The sequence below is a fragment of the Calonectris borealis genome, chromosome 2 (genome assembly GCF_964195595.1).
Source record: "Calonectris borealis chromosome 2, bCalBor7.hap1.2, whole genome shotgun sequence".
Classification (NCBI taxonomy): domain Eukaryota; kingdom Metazoa; phylum Chordata; class Aves; order Procellariiformes; family Procellariidae; genus Calonectris; species Calonectris borealis.
The window spans coordinates 61,585,619-61,603,283 of record NC_134313.1 but is presented as its reverse complement, the minus strand read 5'-3'; the positions used below and the strand labels follow the sequence as shown (position 1 = coordinate 61,603,283).

At 35.4% G+C, this 17,665-nt stretch overlaps 1 protein-coding gene across 1 annotated transcript in view; it reads left to right on the top strand.

Moving 5' to 3' along the window:
* CDH19 (cadherin 19) overlaps window positions 1–17,665 on the top strand; it is a 117,794-nt gene that overhangs the window by 64,060 nt on the left and 36,069 nt on the right. The window contains exons 4-5 of the mRNA XM_075142160.1: window positions 9,737–9,963; window positions 13,263–13,557. Of these exons, the coding sequence (XP_074998261.1) occupies window positions 9,766–9,963; window positions 13,263–13,557 (493 nt within the window). The 5' untranslated portion in view covers window positions 9,737–9,765. The remainder of the gene's footprint in view (window positions 1–9,736; window positions 9,964–13,262; window positions 13,558–17,665) is intronic.

Sequence of the window (17,665 nt, the reverse complement as noted above, 5' to 3'; positions counted from 1 at the left end):
AAATAATGTAATACACTTGAAGAATGACCAGAATTTAAGGAACTGAGATAAAAGTGTGTTAATAAGGCATCATTTTACCAGAAGTATATGTGGGAGTTCAAGACACCAAATAATAGCTAGGAACTTTTCAAAGGCTATTTCCTACATAGATATAATACATTACAAAAACCACCCAACAACTCAGTATGACCTGAACAATGACTTTTAGAAAAGCAAGTTTCAACACAAATTTTAGTGGTGTTCCTGACTTTCTGATTAATGGATTTTTAGTCAGAAGGGAATTTATAATTAATAAGAATGTCCCAAGGTATCTTAATTCCATTCGAGCTAAGAACTATGTTGAATGATAACAGAAGTATAAACAGCATTTTCCCCCCTCATTTTGCAGGAAGAGATGTGTTGCATGTACTAAGTAGCAAGATGATAAGAGAAAGTGGAATTTTATTTTATGGATAAGCACGAAAATAATGGACAAAATTTATGCTCTGAGATATCATAGGAAGAAAAGGCAACTTGACTATGAAGAGTTGGTCCTGGATACTATGCAACTTAGAAATTTTTTTTTTATTTGAAACTATTCTCTGATATTATATTAGAATATAAGAATATCAGAGGGGTCTAAAGTAACTCATATCTTTTAAAAATAGCTTTAAAGACAAGAATTTTTAGAGGATACAATATCAATAGCTAGAAAAGGCATCCTATTTTTAGGGGGTTTTTTTTATGACTCTCATAAAATGTGATTCCATTAAAAAAAATTTAAAAATATGCCCAATTTGCAAATCTGATGGGGTTTGTTGGTCTATACCTGGAATATTTTATTCCACACCTTAAAACAGAACAGAAAAGAAAAAAGATCCTTTTTGAAAATCTTTGACATGAAATTGATTACACAACACCCTTTATTTGGCCTGGATAACCTAATGCTCTCTTCCCATCCTGTTCTGAATACCTCAGTGCCTGGAAAGTGCTTACAAAGTTTCAAATAAGAACTGCGCTGGATTAATATATCTTTGGTATATGAGACAGATTAAAAAAAGGATATTAGCCTTTAATGTAATTGATAGAATGAGTGAAGAAAGAGGATAACATATGCTCCTGCTAGCGGAGCAGAACAGTGAAATATTAAAAAAAGGAATAAGGGAGAGACAAGCCTCTGCTCATTGAGACCTAAGCAGAACTGAAACTGAGTTACTCCATTGCAGGAGATAATGGAAGATTCATCAGCTGAGAACTAGACTAAGAGAATAAAAAGACAAGAAACCATTTCATATTTTTAGCAAGTTTGTAAATTGCCTTTTCCATCTTTGCTTCTCAGTATCCTGAAAGCTACAAATACTCTTCAGTTTGTTGTCTCTATCAAAAAGCAGGCAAATTCTACCCTTTCCTGTCTGATATTATTGCAACCTTTCTGAGGGAGTGTCCTGGTTTCGGCTGGGATAGGGTTAAATTTCTTCCTAGTGCTGTGTTTTGGATTTAGTATGAGGAGAATGTTGATAACACACTGATGTTTTCAGTTGTTGCTAAGTGCCCTCCTAGTCCAAGGACAGCTCCCGTGCCTACTGACTGAGCTAGGTACACAAGATGGGAGGGAACATAATCAGAACAGCCAGCCCAGCTGGCTAATGGGGTATTCCATACCATGTGACATCATGCTCAGTATATGAAGGGTAGGTGTGATCCAGGAAGTACTGATCGCTACTTGGTTATCGGTCAGCGCGGGTGGTGAGCAATTGCATTGTGCATCACTCATTTTGTATATTTTATCATTATCATTATTATTTTCCCTTTTTCTGTTCTATTAAACTGTCTTTATCTCAACCCACGAGTTTTTCTCCCTCTTACCCTTCTGATTCTCTCCCCGTCCCACTGGGGGGGTGGGGGGAGTGAGTGAGCGGCTGCGTGGTTTTTGGCTGCCTGCCAGGTTAAACCACGACAGGGAGACGTATTCTTTCAGCATTTTTCCAGCTGACTTCCACTGTGGTGGTGCACAGAGTGCATGTATGTATGTATGCAAGAGACATTGTCTGTCCATGATTTAAATTGTATCTTTAAACTGTATTATGTATCAAAGCAAATTTTCTAGCTTATAGTAAAAAATCTTAATACTGTTAAAAGTAATTGTTCCCTGCTTTATTTACCTTAATGTGTTTTATTAATAAACAGAGCACAAAGTAAGTTAATGAAAATAAAAAAATATCTTTTTTTCTTTCCTTTCTTTTTGTAATGTGAATGTATGGTTTCTTCACCTGCTTGTAAGGGACTGTTTATATGATTATTTATTTACTTTACAAATGAATCCTGGTAAGTTTCCTCAAATATAAGAATTTGAATCTGATTTCAGTTGAGTTTCCCATTGACATAGACTGGATGATTTCATTTAAGGGTGTTTCTGATTTACCTCATGTTATGTGGAAAATTGACTCTAAAGCCAAAACCACCAGTTTAACAATAAGTCAAATTATAGCAAAAAGGATCTGCTTAACTGAAATGTCAAAGCTTCTTTTTATCCTTGGGTATTTCATGTTTGGAGGAATCAAATCTCCTCAAAAACCATGGGAAAGGTGAATTCATTGCACTAGTATTTTTAATGTATGCAAAGAATAATTATGAATGAAAGCAAAAAAAGGAACCTGAATCCTAAAGAAACTTTTGGAGCATTTCATGAAGTGCCTTCCTGAAAATCATTTGGCAAACAGATTCAAGTGTGAATCATCGAATGTGGTCCTTTACATTGTTATGCTGACAAGTGGTTATTCAGTACTGAGTGGTATCCTGTAGAGCCGAAAATGTTCCAGTAGGATTTGCCCAGTGAATCAAATATCTTGTAACTGGATTTGCTACTTCTCTACAATAAAAAGCAAATGCCAGAAGGCAAGAATTTCTGTTTTACTGTGTACATGTGTTAGTCTTTTTAATCAGCAAAATATTTATGCTTAAAGACATGGGTTTAGTCATAATTTTCTATAGTGCAAACTATCTTAAAAATAAATAATAGTCATAGTTAAGGAAAGCTATAATTAAAACTAAACATTCACTTATTTTTAGTGTAGAGAGTGCAGTGTACCACAACAGGAATATCTGTCTCATGTCTATGAAACTATTCACCAAATAACTACTATTCTTCAGTTAAAAACATGTGGAAAAGCTATGCTTCCAAAAGAAGAGAAGATGCCACACCAACCAGGGAGAAATCCTAAAGGTTTAACTATCTCTGGGCAATCTGCTGGAGCTCTGTGTGTGTGTCAGTGTGACATTCTTGGTGATACCTGCTGGTCCCTTTAGAGGATTTCAGTAGACTCCCAAAGGAACCTTTAATTTTTCTTTATTGCTTTCTGATGTTCCAGATTTAATTTTAACATTATCTTGGTTCCAGCTGCAAAACAGTAACACAAGCACTCCCAGGGAAAGTTTACAGTAATATCAGATTGCCTTTGGCTCCATCCATATGAAGTGTTTACCTTAACCAGCGCTCCCAAAGGTCACTGCTGCAGAATGAAAGCAGTCTGGCAGAGTCCTGCCCACCAGAAATTTATCCTTCCCCACACACCCTATTCTGTGGATGGGAATGGTGTGGGTGACTCTTTCTTTGTACTCAGAGACTTTTTAGATGGGTTGGGTCATCTTTACCAGGCTGTTTCTAAAGGAGCTCAAAGGAATTGAAACGAGAAGATTGGGTCTCCTTCTGCCTCGGGCATGACTGAAGTGTTTGAGGCTGCACTCCCAGCTCTGTGTAATATGATTGATAACAGTGAGTGAAATAATGATTTCCTGTTTCCAAAATCATGAGAATCTTTGTCCACAGAGCCACAGCAGTGGCAGCAGTCACCTAAGGGAAGTCAAACACAGGAATGCTGAACCAGACCCAGAAATATTGAGCTGGTCCCAGCTGCATGGATCTCCAGCAAACTGCAGATCAGCAACCAATTGCTCAGTTCTAAAAATACTGGTGGAACAGGGTTGAAAAAGGCAAGAGACTGTCTATCTCATCTTGTATGCTCACATCCATTAAGAAATAGGTATTGTGCAGCCAGTTTTATATGACAAAGTTCAAACGGAATAGTATAGCACCAATAGTCACTGGCTTTAATTCAGAAAAAGGCTATTTGTCCATGTTGGTTTACTCATGTCTTTTGGTGATTAATATAACTCCTCTAAGGGAATGAGAACAACCAAAGACACCGTGGGGTGAGGTTGTAAAACATAGAATATGTCATCCCATCCTCTATACTATCTTCTTTTCTTGTGGGCTGAACAGGGAACAGCTCTACTACTTGTTTTCTTCAGTCACTGCAGAAAATCTCATCCTTCACCTTTGACCCCTTTCCCCTCATTTAAAACAAATGTCCGACCTTTCCCTACAGTTCCTATAGGTTTTTAATGGGAGACATAGGATTTGAAGAAATAAATATCACAATTTGATACTGTAAAAGATGTTTTGAATCTCTAATATGGATAGACTTCTGGCTACTGCTTGTCATGCTTTGAAGACCCAGCGTTTTGTCATCTGAAATGTCATCTCGGCTTTTTCTACAATGCCACAGATATTCTAGCAAAATACTGGCATCAGATAATATGTGTTAATATAGTACCTGGAAAGATAATCAGTAAAACATTATAAAACAATAGGAATGACAGGATTTCTAGTCAGTCAGCTCTACACTGATTAAGTCCACAGACTTAAAGGCACTAATCAACTAACAAATTCATTTCTCTAAAGCTATTTTGTCCATGTATAACTGACAGATAATTACTCTGGCAATTCTATATAATAGTTTGAAGGCCTTCCCTAATAATACAATAGCATATTTACAAAATGAAGAAAATAATGTACCAATTAGAATGAAATGGAATTTATATCACATTCATAACATCTAAGTAGTTGCTTTCGATGTAAGTGAAGTGCTGAGTGACTAGTGGAGACACATGCAGCCGTAATGTGTTAATATGCACTACCAGTCAGTATAATTTGGTCAAATGTCACATCAAGACGTGCGTTAAAGAAGACACTTCTCAAGGTTAAGTAGCTGCTTTTAAAACAGCTAATCGTGCAACAGACTGGCAAGACTATTGTTGATATAGCTCTAATTAATTGACTGAAGACGTGATTACATTTTAGATGTTAGTTCTGATAGCCACAGTATAATTAAATTCAACATACTTGTTAGATGTAGCAGTTCAAATTTATTAAAAAAAAAAAGTGTGTGAAAGACCAGAAAGTCAAAAAAGACTCAATTAAAATATTTAGATTCAATACAAATAATACCTAAAACTAAAACAATATTAAATGTTAAACTAATCATAAAGAAATGAAATCAGGCAGATAAACATAAGCTGAGAGGCATTATGGAAAAGGTGGCTTGAGCTAGAGCAGGACTGGTATCAAATTTACCCATTCACAAAAATCAATCAATCAATCAATCAATCACAAAATATGTATGTATGGCATACAACAACTGTGATATTCAGTAAAAAATGAAGTTCAAATAACAAAATAAATTCTTGCAAATTTTAATCCTTTCTTCCCACTGATGGTTTTTATCAACTCAGTTAAACATTACTGTCACAATAGTGACTTCTGTGCCAATCTGCAATGGTAGTTATCAATGGAACCAGAGGGCAAATCCAGCATAGCTGGAGCTAAATATGCCATATTTATTCCTTAGGGGTTTAGTATGCTTTTTTCTAGTGTTTTCAAATAAAATACTTAAAATACACTAGGATTATCAGTAATCAGCCATATAAAATGCAATTAGGACAAATAGCCAGTAGACATAATGTAAATGAGTAAATGTATAGTTGAAACTATGAAGGTTTCTATCCATTCAAGCTTTTCCTAACACAGTAATCTGCAGGTGTTGGTTACAAATACCCTTTCTTCTTTATCCTATTAAGTGAAAATTAAAGATAGCAACATACGAGGGAGACAAATTTCATATAATCATAATAACACCAGTGCACAAAACAGAACTTGCAACTGAAAAAACATCATGTTAGGCCTCTGCTTGAGATAAGAAATATGTTTCAGAAGCCGCATATTAATGAATTAGATTGGCTTACATGAATTTTTCTACTTTGTTGTCGTCGTTGTTCTTTGCTTGATGTTATTAAAACAATTAAAGACAACACCAATTTCCACAAAAGGAATGTCTTTCAGTCTGGCATTTTTGGTTCTGCTCAATGCTTTCAAGGACAGAGAGATTTGTTTTTCTCAGGAGTCATTATTTCAAAGTCCTGCTGTAAAGTAGGATCAAGTACATATACAAGATGGTCCTAATGGTCTCTATTTAAGGAGTATCTACCACGTCCCTTGTTACCATGTTCCAGTGTTTTGTTATGCCCTAATTAAAAGGCTTTACTTATATCAAATTGTGGGGGTTTTGTTACAAAATTAAGCTGTTTTTTCCTTATTCTTCAGCTAACAGAACTGGAACAGAATTTATCCTCACCTTCACTGTAATCTGTTATTTGGGTTTTTTTTAATGCTTTAGAAGGCAGTTGTTTTGTCCACCCTTAGTCTTTTATTTTTTCTACCAACAAATATATAACTTCACTATATCCCAAAGGCTGTATTTTTTAAACTTCTTTTTCTTCATATTGTTATTCTTGCAATGCTAGGCAGTAACAGGTATTATTTTGTAATGTAATGACATTTAAATAATGTCATAATTTAAAATAAATTACTATTATTAAAACAAAGGGAATTCCGAACCAAGTCAGACTACCAGCACGCCCAAAACTAATATCCAGTTTCAAATGGTGACAGGATGTCTCTTGGTGATGGTTCTAGACAAGTCCTTCTAACAAAGGACTCTGCAACTTCGTGCCAAGAAGGTAAATCTGTTCCCAGTCTGCAGGAAACTTGTGATTTTCGTTGGGTGTAAAAGGAAGATACTGCTTTAAAAGCTGTAGCCTGCTTATTACAACTGCAGTTGATATTCTCATTACTCTGTTCTAAGTATCAGTCTTTATTATTGCAATCCAATGCAAGTGAGAGAGAGTGAAGATGTACTCCCTGCAGAATAGGACGGGAGCAGAACAATGGTCCCCATTTCTCTCATTCTCCTGGGAAATTATTAGTGATAGCTCATTTGCTCATCTCTGAAAATATATTTGTCTTTTTTTTCAATGATAGATTATTCTATTAAAAATTTATCTATTTGTGCATATTACTATAGCACCTAAAAGCTCTGTGCTTTTACTAATCCTCCCTTCTGCTGCATACTATAATTATAACACAGAGTACAAGGTCATTTCATTTACAAAGACCTTACAAATTGAGTGTAAAACAAGAGACAACTGATGGATAGGGAAAGACAGAGGAGTACAAGGGAATAACGAGACAATACTAGTCACTGTGATAGGCAGCAGCCTCAGCACAGAACCCCTTAAACACTGTGAACACTTTTTTTCCAAGTAAGTAACACTGAAATTTAGATTTTTTTTTAAGGAAAGACTAGAAATAGAGGAGGGAATTAGAAATTAGTTTCTGGGTATTTTAAAAGGGCTACTTCTGAGAGTGAGTTACAGTCTGTGGAACAGAAAGAAGGTGATTGTTTCACAAGGGAACAATTGGATTTATAAAGAATGGCAACATGTGCTGGCCAGAGGCTGGAGGCAGTGTCTCAATGCCAAATGAGTAGGAAGACGTTGGAAGAAAATATGCTTTGAAAGGTCCTGAAAATAAAGGCAAATTGAGTATGTCTGATATAGCAGAGAAGAGAAAACCAGAAATACATATAATTCTCAATTTCATTACATAGCTTTATGGTTTTTTACAATAATTTGCCTACCATCTGTATTTTCAAACTAAAGTCTTTTTATACACATAACAGTGTGCAACATGTCAAATCTAAAAATGTTTATTCCCCCCCAATTTGTCCGAGACGTAAAGTTTGAATCCATGTATCATAGACTATTAACACAAATTAGTAAAGAGGAGACACTGAAATGGACCAAAATATTAATTATGCTGTTTAAGCTGTTCATTGCTGATGGCTAACTGCTAAGTGCATTGTTAAATGGTGGCCAACAGTAGACCAGCGTAGCCATATTCTGTACCCTCACTATGTTGATGTGTATACACGGTGTCTGTCAGATGAGTTTGATAATGAGCATCTGTTTGGCATTCACTCTGCAAGAAATACTGCCCCATAAGCCTGAAATACTTTGTTGAACAAGGTGGGCAGTGTCAGAACAAGTGGCCAAAACACCAGTTAATGGGTAGCCAGAAGCATTTGCTGTGGCCCAGACTGAACACCTGTCTCCTCATTTAAATAGTGATTGAAATAAATTTCTTTATGATTCTTCCAAAACGCCCCTTTGACTATTCAGCTTTCATTGTTTGAGTTGTCTGTCCTTTGGTATGTACTGCAATAAAATGAATGTTCATTTTCAAGATTAGTTTCTGTGCAAATTACTGTTTAGCTTTAAATATACCCGCTGTACAGAGAGACTCTCCAAGGCCTTTAGGCCTTTTAACCTCACTCAAGCTTTATTTGAGAGTCTGAGTTCAGCTTTATTGGCCTTGTCTTCCATGTCACAAATATGATTCTTGCAGCTTTAGGAAAATAAGCAATTTTCCACAGAAAACTGAAACACGAGAGAACCCAAGTCACATTCCTTCCATTCAAGTCTCATCTTGCACTGTTACAGCTTTATAGTTGAAAACCAGAAAATGTTAAGAAATTGGAATGCGCACTTTAATACTTACAATTGTAGATGCCTTACTATTATAATTCCTTTATCTTTTTTCTCTTTAAATATACATATGCAGAATACATTTTAACAGAATAATGTTTAACATCATGTAAAATTGCTGGAAGGAAAGAAATAGTTGTCCATATGATCTGTCTGTCATTTTAAGCAATCATGGCATTTCTCTTTGCATAAGGATGGGTATTTATAACATTATTATTTAAATCATGGTCTTAAAATACATAAATTCATATTTTATCCTGGACAGGTAAAAGGTTTATGGATTTTTCAGGCCTAAAGTAAATACAGAAAATATTTTTTCCAGTGTGTTGTACAAACTGACTGGCATATGATAAATTCATAAACCAGATTGCTCCTGCATAGGAAATCTAGCTGCAGAAACCTGCAGCTTTCAAGATGCATTTGCCCTTTGTCTGTTTAATTGAAGACAAGAATGTCAGAGGTGGTAAAATCAGTAAAGACAATTTCTATTGACCAGGAAGGAGAAAGTTTTTGCACCTTTGGCATTTTTGCAGGATTTTGCTGAGTTGGGAAAGAGGGAAAGAAGAGGTTAAAAAAAATATCTGCACCGCTCTGTTTCAGCTGTCAGTCATCAGGGCCACTACAGCTAAATGTTCACCCTTCAGGCAGTTCTGTGACTGCAGCTCAAAATGAGCCCTGTCTAAGCAGAAACATACAATTATTCCAATCAAATTATTCCTAGGCTACACAATACAATTACCCAGCTTAATTTGGAAGATTAATTAATTGAAGGATGATTTTCCTTTTTTGCATAGAAAGTCCCTGTGTAGGATGTTCATAAAGGAAAGTTGAACACTTGACTTTCATGCCAGAGTCTCTAAGAGAATCTCCATTTTAATCAGAAACAGACTTTGTTTCAGCTCTTTACTTTTAGGGAGAGGAGGAGGTTTTAACACTGCAAATCAGCTCTTATATTAGCACAGAATCAATATGTAAAAGTGGAAAGACAGAAGTGATGCTTTGTCAAAGTTTTTTCTTTTTTTCCCCTCTTCCACAGATGAAAACTGATTGAAAGAAGGGTTCAGCATGAATTGCTCCGCATTGCTATCTCTCGTGTTGATGCTGGTTCAACTTTGGCCTTGCTCCCCAAGCACGCAGAACAACAGTCCTCAAAACACAGATCAGTCTTTCACAGCAGTTCGAAGAGTGAAACGTGGCTGGGTATGGGAGCCACTTTTTGCAACTGAGGAACAAACTTCAATGGTGCCTGTGTATGTTGGACAGGTATGATAAGTAATGATTCAAGGACAGTACAAGGTTAAATGTAATGTTTAAGCTGATTAGCAGCTTACTACCTTGACTTGGAAGACCAAGCACCTCCAGTGATCTGGAAATATCAAGAAAGGTAGAAAAATTTGCTCAGGGAGCTGTAATTAGGCAGCACAACATCTCTCCTTTCCTGTGACCTGACTTAGGGTCAGAGAACTCCAAGAGCTGGAGGTCATGGCACTACCAATGATCTCCCTTCACCTAGGTCTGCTGTCAAGGAAAGTCCACATTCACTTTGTTACTAAAACTAGTTCCATACACAGCAGACAAAGGTATCAACCTGAAAACTTCCTTTCTGTTTTCTGAATGAAAGTTAAGGACTCATTTATCAACATCTGGCAATTTGCTTGTGCTATTTTTGGCTCTGCATCAAAGCAGCCATACTGAGTGCAGTGTAGTTTACAAACAGTATTTAGCATGATTTTCTATTACACTAAGTAGCAGCTGATTTACCCCTCATTAATTTTTAATGAAGCAGATTAATACTAAATCCTTTCACCACTGAGAAACTACAGGAATCTGCATGGTTCATTAGATTAACGTAGGTTTAGCACAATGAGCAATTATTTTTCACCCTCCTTTAAAAATGTGCTTTAAGATAATTGTCTTAATGAGGCTTTATCTGCCCCTTTCTTCTTTCTCTGATTATTATTATTATTATATTAATAATAATAATAATAATAATAATAATAATAATAATAATAATAATAATAATAATAATTTTTGTATGCTAGAAGTAATTGTAATCTTGAGATCTAGTTTTCTTTTCTTTAAGGCACTTTCTAGGTGAATGAACCAAAACAAGTTTACTGCTAATTAGCTAGCACTAAAATTTAATTGGGCCTAAAGTATGAAGTGCTCAAAATTCATTAATTACTTTTTCACAGCCCCTTCAAAGTAACTACCATGGAAGTGTGATGTCTCACTTCTGAAAGAACAAATGTAAAGATACTAATTTTTTAATTTCATAATCTTGTCTTTCTATTTCTCACAGGTAAACTATAGGGAATTTTTATTGAAGACTATGGTTAATTTATTGCAGTCTAATCATTGTCTTATCAGATATATTTACTTGTGTCTTTTTATTGAGTAGAATATGCTATGCTTTCAGTAAATGTAATGATAGTCTATGATAAACACACAAATTTTCAGTAAATAAGGCCCTGAAGGAAACTGCATCAATGAAAATACAAAAGTAGACAATCTCTGTTTTTAAGTCACTATTCCATATCAACTTCTTTTCGCTGTCAGGTTCAGAGCTCAATCTTCAAATTTCATTTAACATAGACTCACAAATCCTTTTCCATTATCATGTTCAAGAAAAAGAAATGAGTCCATCAGCACTGCAATGGCAGATATATGAGGACAAGTACCTAAATTCTTGTTCCCAATTCTCATTTACAATGGAAAGATGGTTTATTCTTTTGTGTTTAGTTTAATAAAACAGGTAAACTGAGAACCTTCGGTATGCTTTCTCAGCAAGTGTCATCTGTAAGAGACTTCTCGTTTAACATGGTCAAGGTCATAAAAATCTTCTGGGGATAAATGATTCTGAGTGAAGTGGTTCAACACAGGTTATGTCTAAACAGCCAGTCCGAGGTATGCTTCCAGTCTCTAAGGGTTTGGTGCACTCTGTGATCACATCTGAACCCCATCTTAGGTTAAAGATTACTAGATATTCATCACCTTTCCCATGCCCTGGGGTTCATGACAAGGAAACCAAGATTTATGGATCAAAAAGAATCTGTGGTGCCCTTTAGCCAGATGCCAGACATGGGTGGTGTTAAAATGAGTTCAACCAGACCACTCATAAAGGGGTGAACCTGCCATGTTTTTGCAATTACTTGTGTTGAAAACATTTGAATTTTACTTAGTCATATTTTAAATGGTTCTAAACATCTTAGCCTTGAAAATTCTCTCTCTTGTACTGGCAAGGGGAATTAACTCTGTATAATTTAGGGCTTAAATACACTGACACAACTCAGAGCAGGAACTCAAAACTGTTCCTCATATCTCAGAGCAGTGTCCCAGTAACATTCTGAATAAAATATCCGTTTGATGTATGCAGAAAATTATGCATTATGAAAACCTTCAAAAGGCACAGGCATTGTTCCAAAGAAAGTTAAAATGATTTTTGCAACTTCAGAATCTATTACAAAATATGCTGAGTAGATCCAATAGGGAAATGTGCCCTTTACAGCCCATAGTTACTTCTTTCCCACTCTGTGGCCTCATATCCTACACTGAGCTGTAGGGCCAATAAACATGAAGCAAAACAGTGAGATTATTGAAGTCAACAGGTAGACATATTATTTGCATTTAAACCCTGTCTCTTTGTAGGAGAAGCAGGTTGAATAAAACTTTTTTTTTTTTTTTTGACATTGGATTTTTCAATGATTATCCAGGCTCTTACAGATTTGACATCTTTTGTTCTAAATGCAAAATAAAGAAATAAAAAAGTAGAGAATTAATGATACGACAGAAATTTCTGTTCCCATAAACTTCAACTGTGGATGCTTGACATGTTAAGAAATTAAGTTATTGCTATTAAAAAAGTACTGTTACATATTGTTAACATTAACAGAACTATTTTGTTGGCATGAACAAATGCAGCTGGACTGCAATGGTCTCCAGGGCTCAGCTTCATCAGAGGAATTATCATCATAAAGTTCATCTTCGCTAGACAACAAAAGATGCAGGTCATCCTGGAAGGAAACGGAAAATGTCTATCAATTTATTTCAGAATAAATAATACAGGCTTACACCACAGAATGGCTTTTAATCTCTTTAATATTTCAACAGAAATAGAACACCATTGTCTCTTATATTTACACTTAGTATTGCTGAGTACACAAAAGTATATAAAACTTACAAAGTACACTTGTCATTCATAATAATAAAAAAATTAGATAATGTTTAATGGCCTTTGCATCATTTTCAGCAGAAGTTTACGGGAGCTGATAAAGGAATGAACTAAAGTAGGTACTTACATTCATTCCCTTCACTTTAAAGTGGTTGAAACATCTTTTATTTTCAGGTTTACCATGCATTTATATGTCTGTTATATCAATACTTTAAAACTGAGCCATGACTGGCTGAAAATGTGACAGTACCCTCTTTTAGATATTAGTATCCAAGAAGGCTCACTAGTGACAGGGTTCACTGTGGAATGAAAACAAACAAAGCCTAAAATGAATATTCCAAAACTTTATTCCTCCCAAAATATGGCTTATTCTTCTGTTTTGTACTTGCAGCTGAAATCAGATCTAGACAAGCAGGATGGCAACCTAAAATACATTTTGACTGGGGAGGGAGCTGGAAGTGTTTTTATCATTGATGAAAATAATGGCAAAATTTACGTGACACAAAAGCTGGATCGGGAAAAGAAACCCTTCTACACTCTAAGAGCACAAGCAATTAACAGGAGCACTCAGCTTCCTGTTGAACCTGAATCAGAATTTATTATCAAGGTTCGAGATGTCAATGATCATGAACCACAGTTCTTGGATGGACCTTATGTGGCCACTGTTCCAGAGATGTCACCTGAAGGTATGACATGCTGTGAACCAAACTTTTTATTTCCTGATTTTTTTTCTAGATAGCTATATTCATATAAAATCTTAATAATGTATTTTATAGACTGCCTTTCAGTGAGAAGGAAGCAAACTATTTTACAAGCTTGGAAATTTGCAAAAGTATATGCTTAAACTGAAGGTTGTACATACCTCTACTTAACATCCTTGCCTTTAAATATATAGGTACCTACATGTATCCAAGTCCTTTTACAGAATCTGGATAAATGCTTGGATTGACTATAGAGAGTTGTCTTTCCCACCAGTGATTCAGCCTTGAAATTGGCACTTGTTTAAAAATATAACATTACCATTCAAAATAGGTAGAGTACTATAGCCAGTTGATACTGCAAAAGAGATTTTGGGCTGACAAATTTCACTACTTTTTCAATCAATATGGCACCCTAGTCTCTAGAAAATTGTTCACTATATGATTATTGTTACAACCTGTCAGCTCTTCAGGATTCTACCTATCTGAAAGAAAAGTAGCATGCATGTAAACTTTAAAGTCCTCTGACCTTAGTTGACTCTTTAAAGGACATAAATATAAGCTTGGTTGAACTGAAAAGTACTCAACAGCATTCTTCAGTTTACTCTGATTCTGCTTCATAATTAAACAATATGTCTTTATTATACCCTGTGTAGTATAAATCATATTGTACTGTAACTGGAAAAGAATCACATTCACATCACAGGCACTCACAATTTCCCTCTCAAAGACAGAAATAGTTTCCTTTCTGTAAGTAACGGGTTCAGAACAGGAATGGCATGAAGCTGATGTGGGGCTGATATGACGACCACCCTCACATCATGTATGATGCCTACCTATTTACACTGCCAACTCTCTTTCTTACCAGTCAGCTTTTCTTTGTTTGGATTAGATGGCGTGCAGTGAAGGACTGCCTTCCGATTTCCTAAGCACATGAATTGTAATTTTCCTGTCAAGAGGAACAACTTAATCCCTACACCTCTTTTTTCCCACCTCCACACGATCAAACAGATCTGTACTAGGATCTGTCATGTATCTGGAAACTTGATACAACAAATAAAAAGCAAAGTCAACATCTGACAAATATAGGTGAATATATACATATATGTGTACACATACTTATGCATACAAAATATGTATACACGTACATTTAAATCCTAAAAAAAAAAAATGTGTGAATGCAGCTGACGTAAACAAGCATATTATAGATACTATCTCCAAATAACTATCTTCAAAATCAAAGGAAAACTGAATTCTTTAAATCTTACAGAAAGAATCACAGTAATCTTTTAAATACATACCCCTTTTGGTTATTTCTACTGCAAATAATATTGAAAAGACATTCAAATATTGTGCTATTTAAAACTGTTTGAATTAATGAGATCATTAATGTAATAGCATCAGTGATCATAAAAGGTAATAAAAACTATGTTTCATTCAGCATTACCTGTTCAACTTTTAGGGCAGATTCAGTGAATTTTTCACAAGAAGCTGTAAACTTTATCTTCGTCTGACAGCCTGGATAGCAATTGCAAGAAAAGGATATTCATGCCTGGGGTTTAATCAAAAGTTGGGTTAGTATCCTAATTTCTGCCAGGAAGCAATAGCTCACCATCACTACCAACAATAGTTACAAAAGACATCCATTTAATCAATTTATTTTATAATCACCCTGCTTATACCACCTTCTACCAGGGAAATCACTTTTGGTTTTATGATTGTTTCTTCACTGCCACTTTCTTCCACGCAGACAGACTTACTTGTGTCAAGACTTCTGCATCTGAGCTCTTGGTCAAATAACTTTTTCTAACATAATCAGTTGCTTGTTCAGAGAGTACTTCTAGCCTTTGCATCTTGCTCATTCACTCAAGTTTGGAGATGAGAAGACAGGTGCCTTGTCAAGGACCTTTGCAATTTTTTTAATGTGCTCACAGTAATAATGGGCATAGTTCATTGTCTAGAATTATCTGGGTATTTTTATCTGAGATTACACAGATTTAGGACTTTGACAATGACTTTTTTTCTTTCCTTCCCCCCCCGCTCCCCGCCCTGTGGTAAAGCATGCTTTATGAGGCACTTGGTCTCTTATAAAAATGGTTTTAAAATAGCTGATAATTTAGTATGGCTTGATTTATACTCACACAGTCCTGTAACCATTCACAGAAGTATATCAAGAATTGACTTATGGATTCCTTCTATTTTATCTTCCTGTGTAAATGATGAGCTCCTGTCTTAATGATGGCTATATGGAAAAAAGAGAAAAAAGCTAGGTAGGGCAGTACTTATGGCCAAAACCAGCAGTAGTAATCTTTTGCCGTATACTTCTGTTTCTCACTTGAAACCATCAATAAGCAGTTGACAGATTAGGTGTTTCAATCTGTATTGACTTAAGTTGGCTATAAACTGGTACGCTAAAAATGAAAGCCTCAGCAGTCTTTATCCAATCTTCTGTGTCATTTATTCTATATTTAAATTCCTAAAATACCATATCACTTCAGCATAAAATTAATTAAACTGCAAAAAACTTAATTTATTTTGTGATATTCCTGTAAGATTATAAAAAAAACATTCCAGTAAAATGTATAAATATATGAAATGGGAAAAAAAAAAATCAGAAATAACACAACCTCCCATTTGTCAGAATGGGTGAAAAATAAACCAAGATCCCTGTGTGCCTCCTCTCTCAGACACAGACTACCTGAAATAGTAAACTCACAGATTTGCAGTCGTCCAGTGTATGATATGTGAATCTAAGTCAGTCCTATGGATCTTAAAATACTTTCTACACTTCTTCTACATTTGACTTCTCTAGCATCATAGCTATTTCAGAGATCATTCTTTCACCTACTTCTTCCATGTAGACACTACTACTCTACTGGCATACTAATGTGTATGTCTAACTTATAAAACGTAAGTGGAGTGGTACATAATAGAGTGTACCTTAACAGTGCTCAGCTCCAATGTAACAGCTGAGCCACACCATGAGGACCTACTCCGTCAAAGACTGAACTTCTGAGGTGAAAACTCTTTCAGTGCGCATCCTAAAACATTAATCCTTACAAGGAAATTTCTAACCTCCCAATAGATAGAAACAGTAACCAACTAAAATTTGCAGCATTGATACCGTAATAGTTCATTATATCAGTGCTTTTCTCCCAGTAAAATAGAACATCCTCTTGCATAGTAAGGGATGTAGGCCAGAATTAGTTTAAATGATACAGTGGAATAGAGAGACTCGGCCTTTGCTCTGTTTCAGAGCGCTCTAGCAGCAGTTCAGTACACTGATGCTAGACTGGGATCTCCTAGAAATTTCCTCATAGGAAACATGCTCAGAAAGTGTGGTCAATACTTGGGAAAGGAGTTCACTGTTAGAGAACATTTTGTCTGGAACTAAGAAAGCAAGGAGAGAATAATTCACAGCTGGCCACTTGCCTCAGGGAACCACAGAAAAAGAGAAAATAGGCACAGATAATTTTGCCTAAAGTTAGGTATAAATATCAGTATCTATACTAATGTGCCAACAAATTAGAATACATTTTACTTCTTTCTTAGCTCTCTTTTATCTTCAGTACTAACTTTTTAGAACTTTATATGCAAGTGTTACAGTAAATGAAAAGTGTGTCAGCAAATGGACTCTCTTCTGAGAACACAGGACTGTGGTTTTCCCTCAAGCATTTGGTACAATTTTACATTAAGTGTCTTCCATATAGTTGTTAAACTTCTACAACTGCAGTATATCTGAGGGAATGGTTAAAAGTCAGATACAATAATATATCAGTTCTTAATGTTTTTATAGATTTCAAGCTCTAGTTAGAAAAATGAATAACCATTTGCCATATGAGGGCCCTATAGTTTTCCTAACGGGCTGCAATATGTAAGTGATACTACTATGTTTTGCCCAAGAACAGTAAAACAAAGGCTGCAGGAATACAAAGAAAAATCTTATACAGCAACCAGCAAAATGTAGTTTGCCTTAAATAAAGCTAATAAAAAGCAAAAAATGTGTAAACATGTTTACTATTCAGCTTAAGATATTACCGTGTACATGAAACACATATTTGGAGCTAAAGTTTATATCTACATCACACAGACTCCC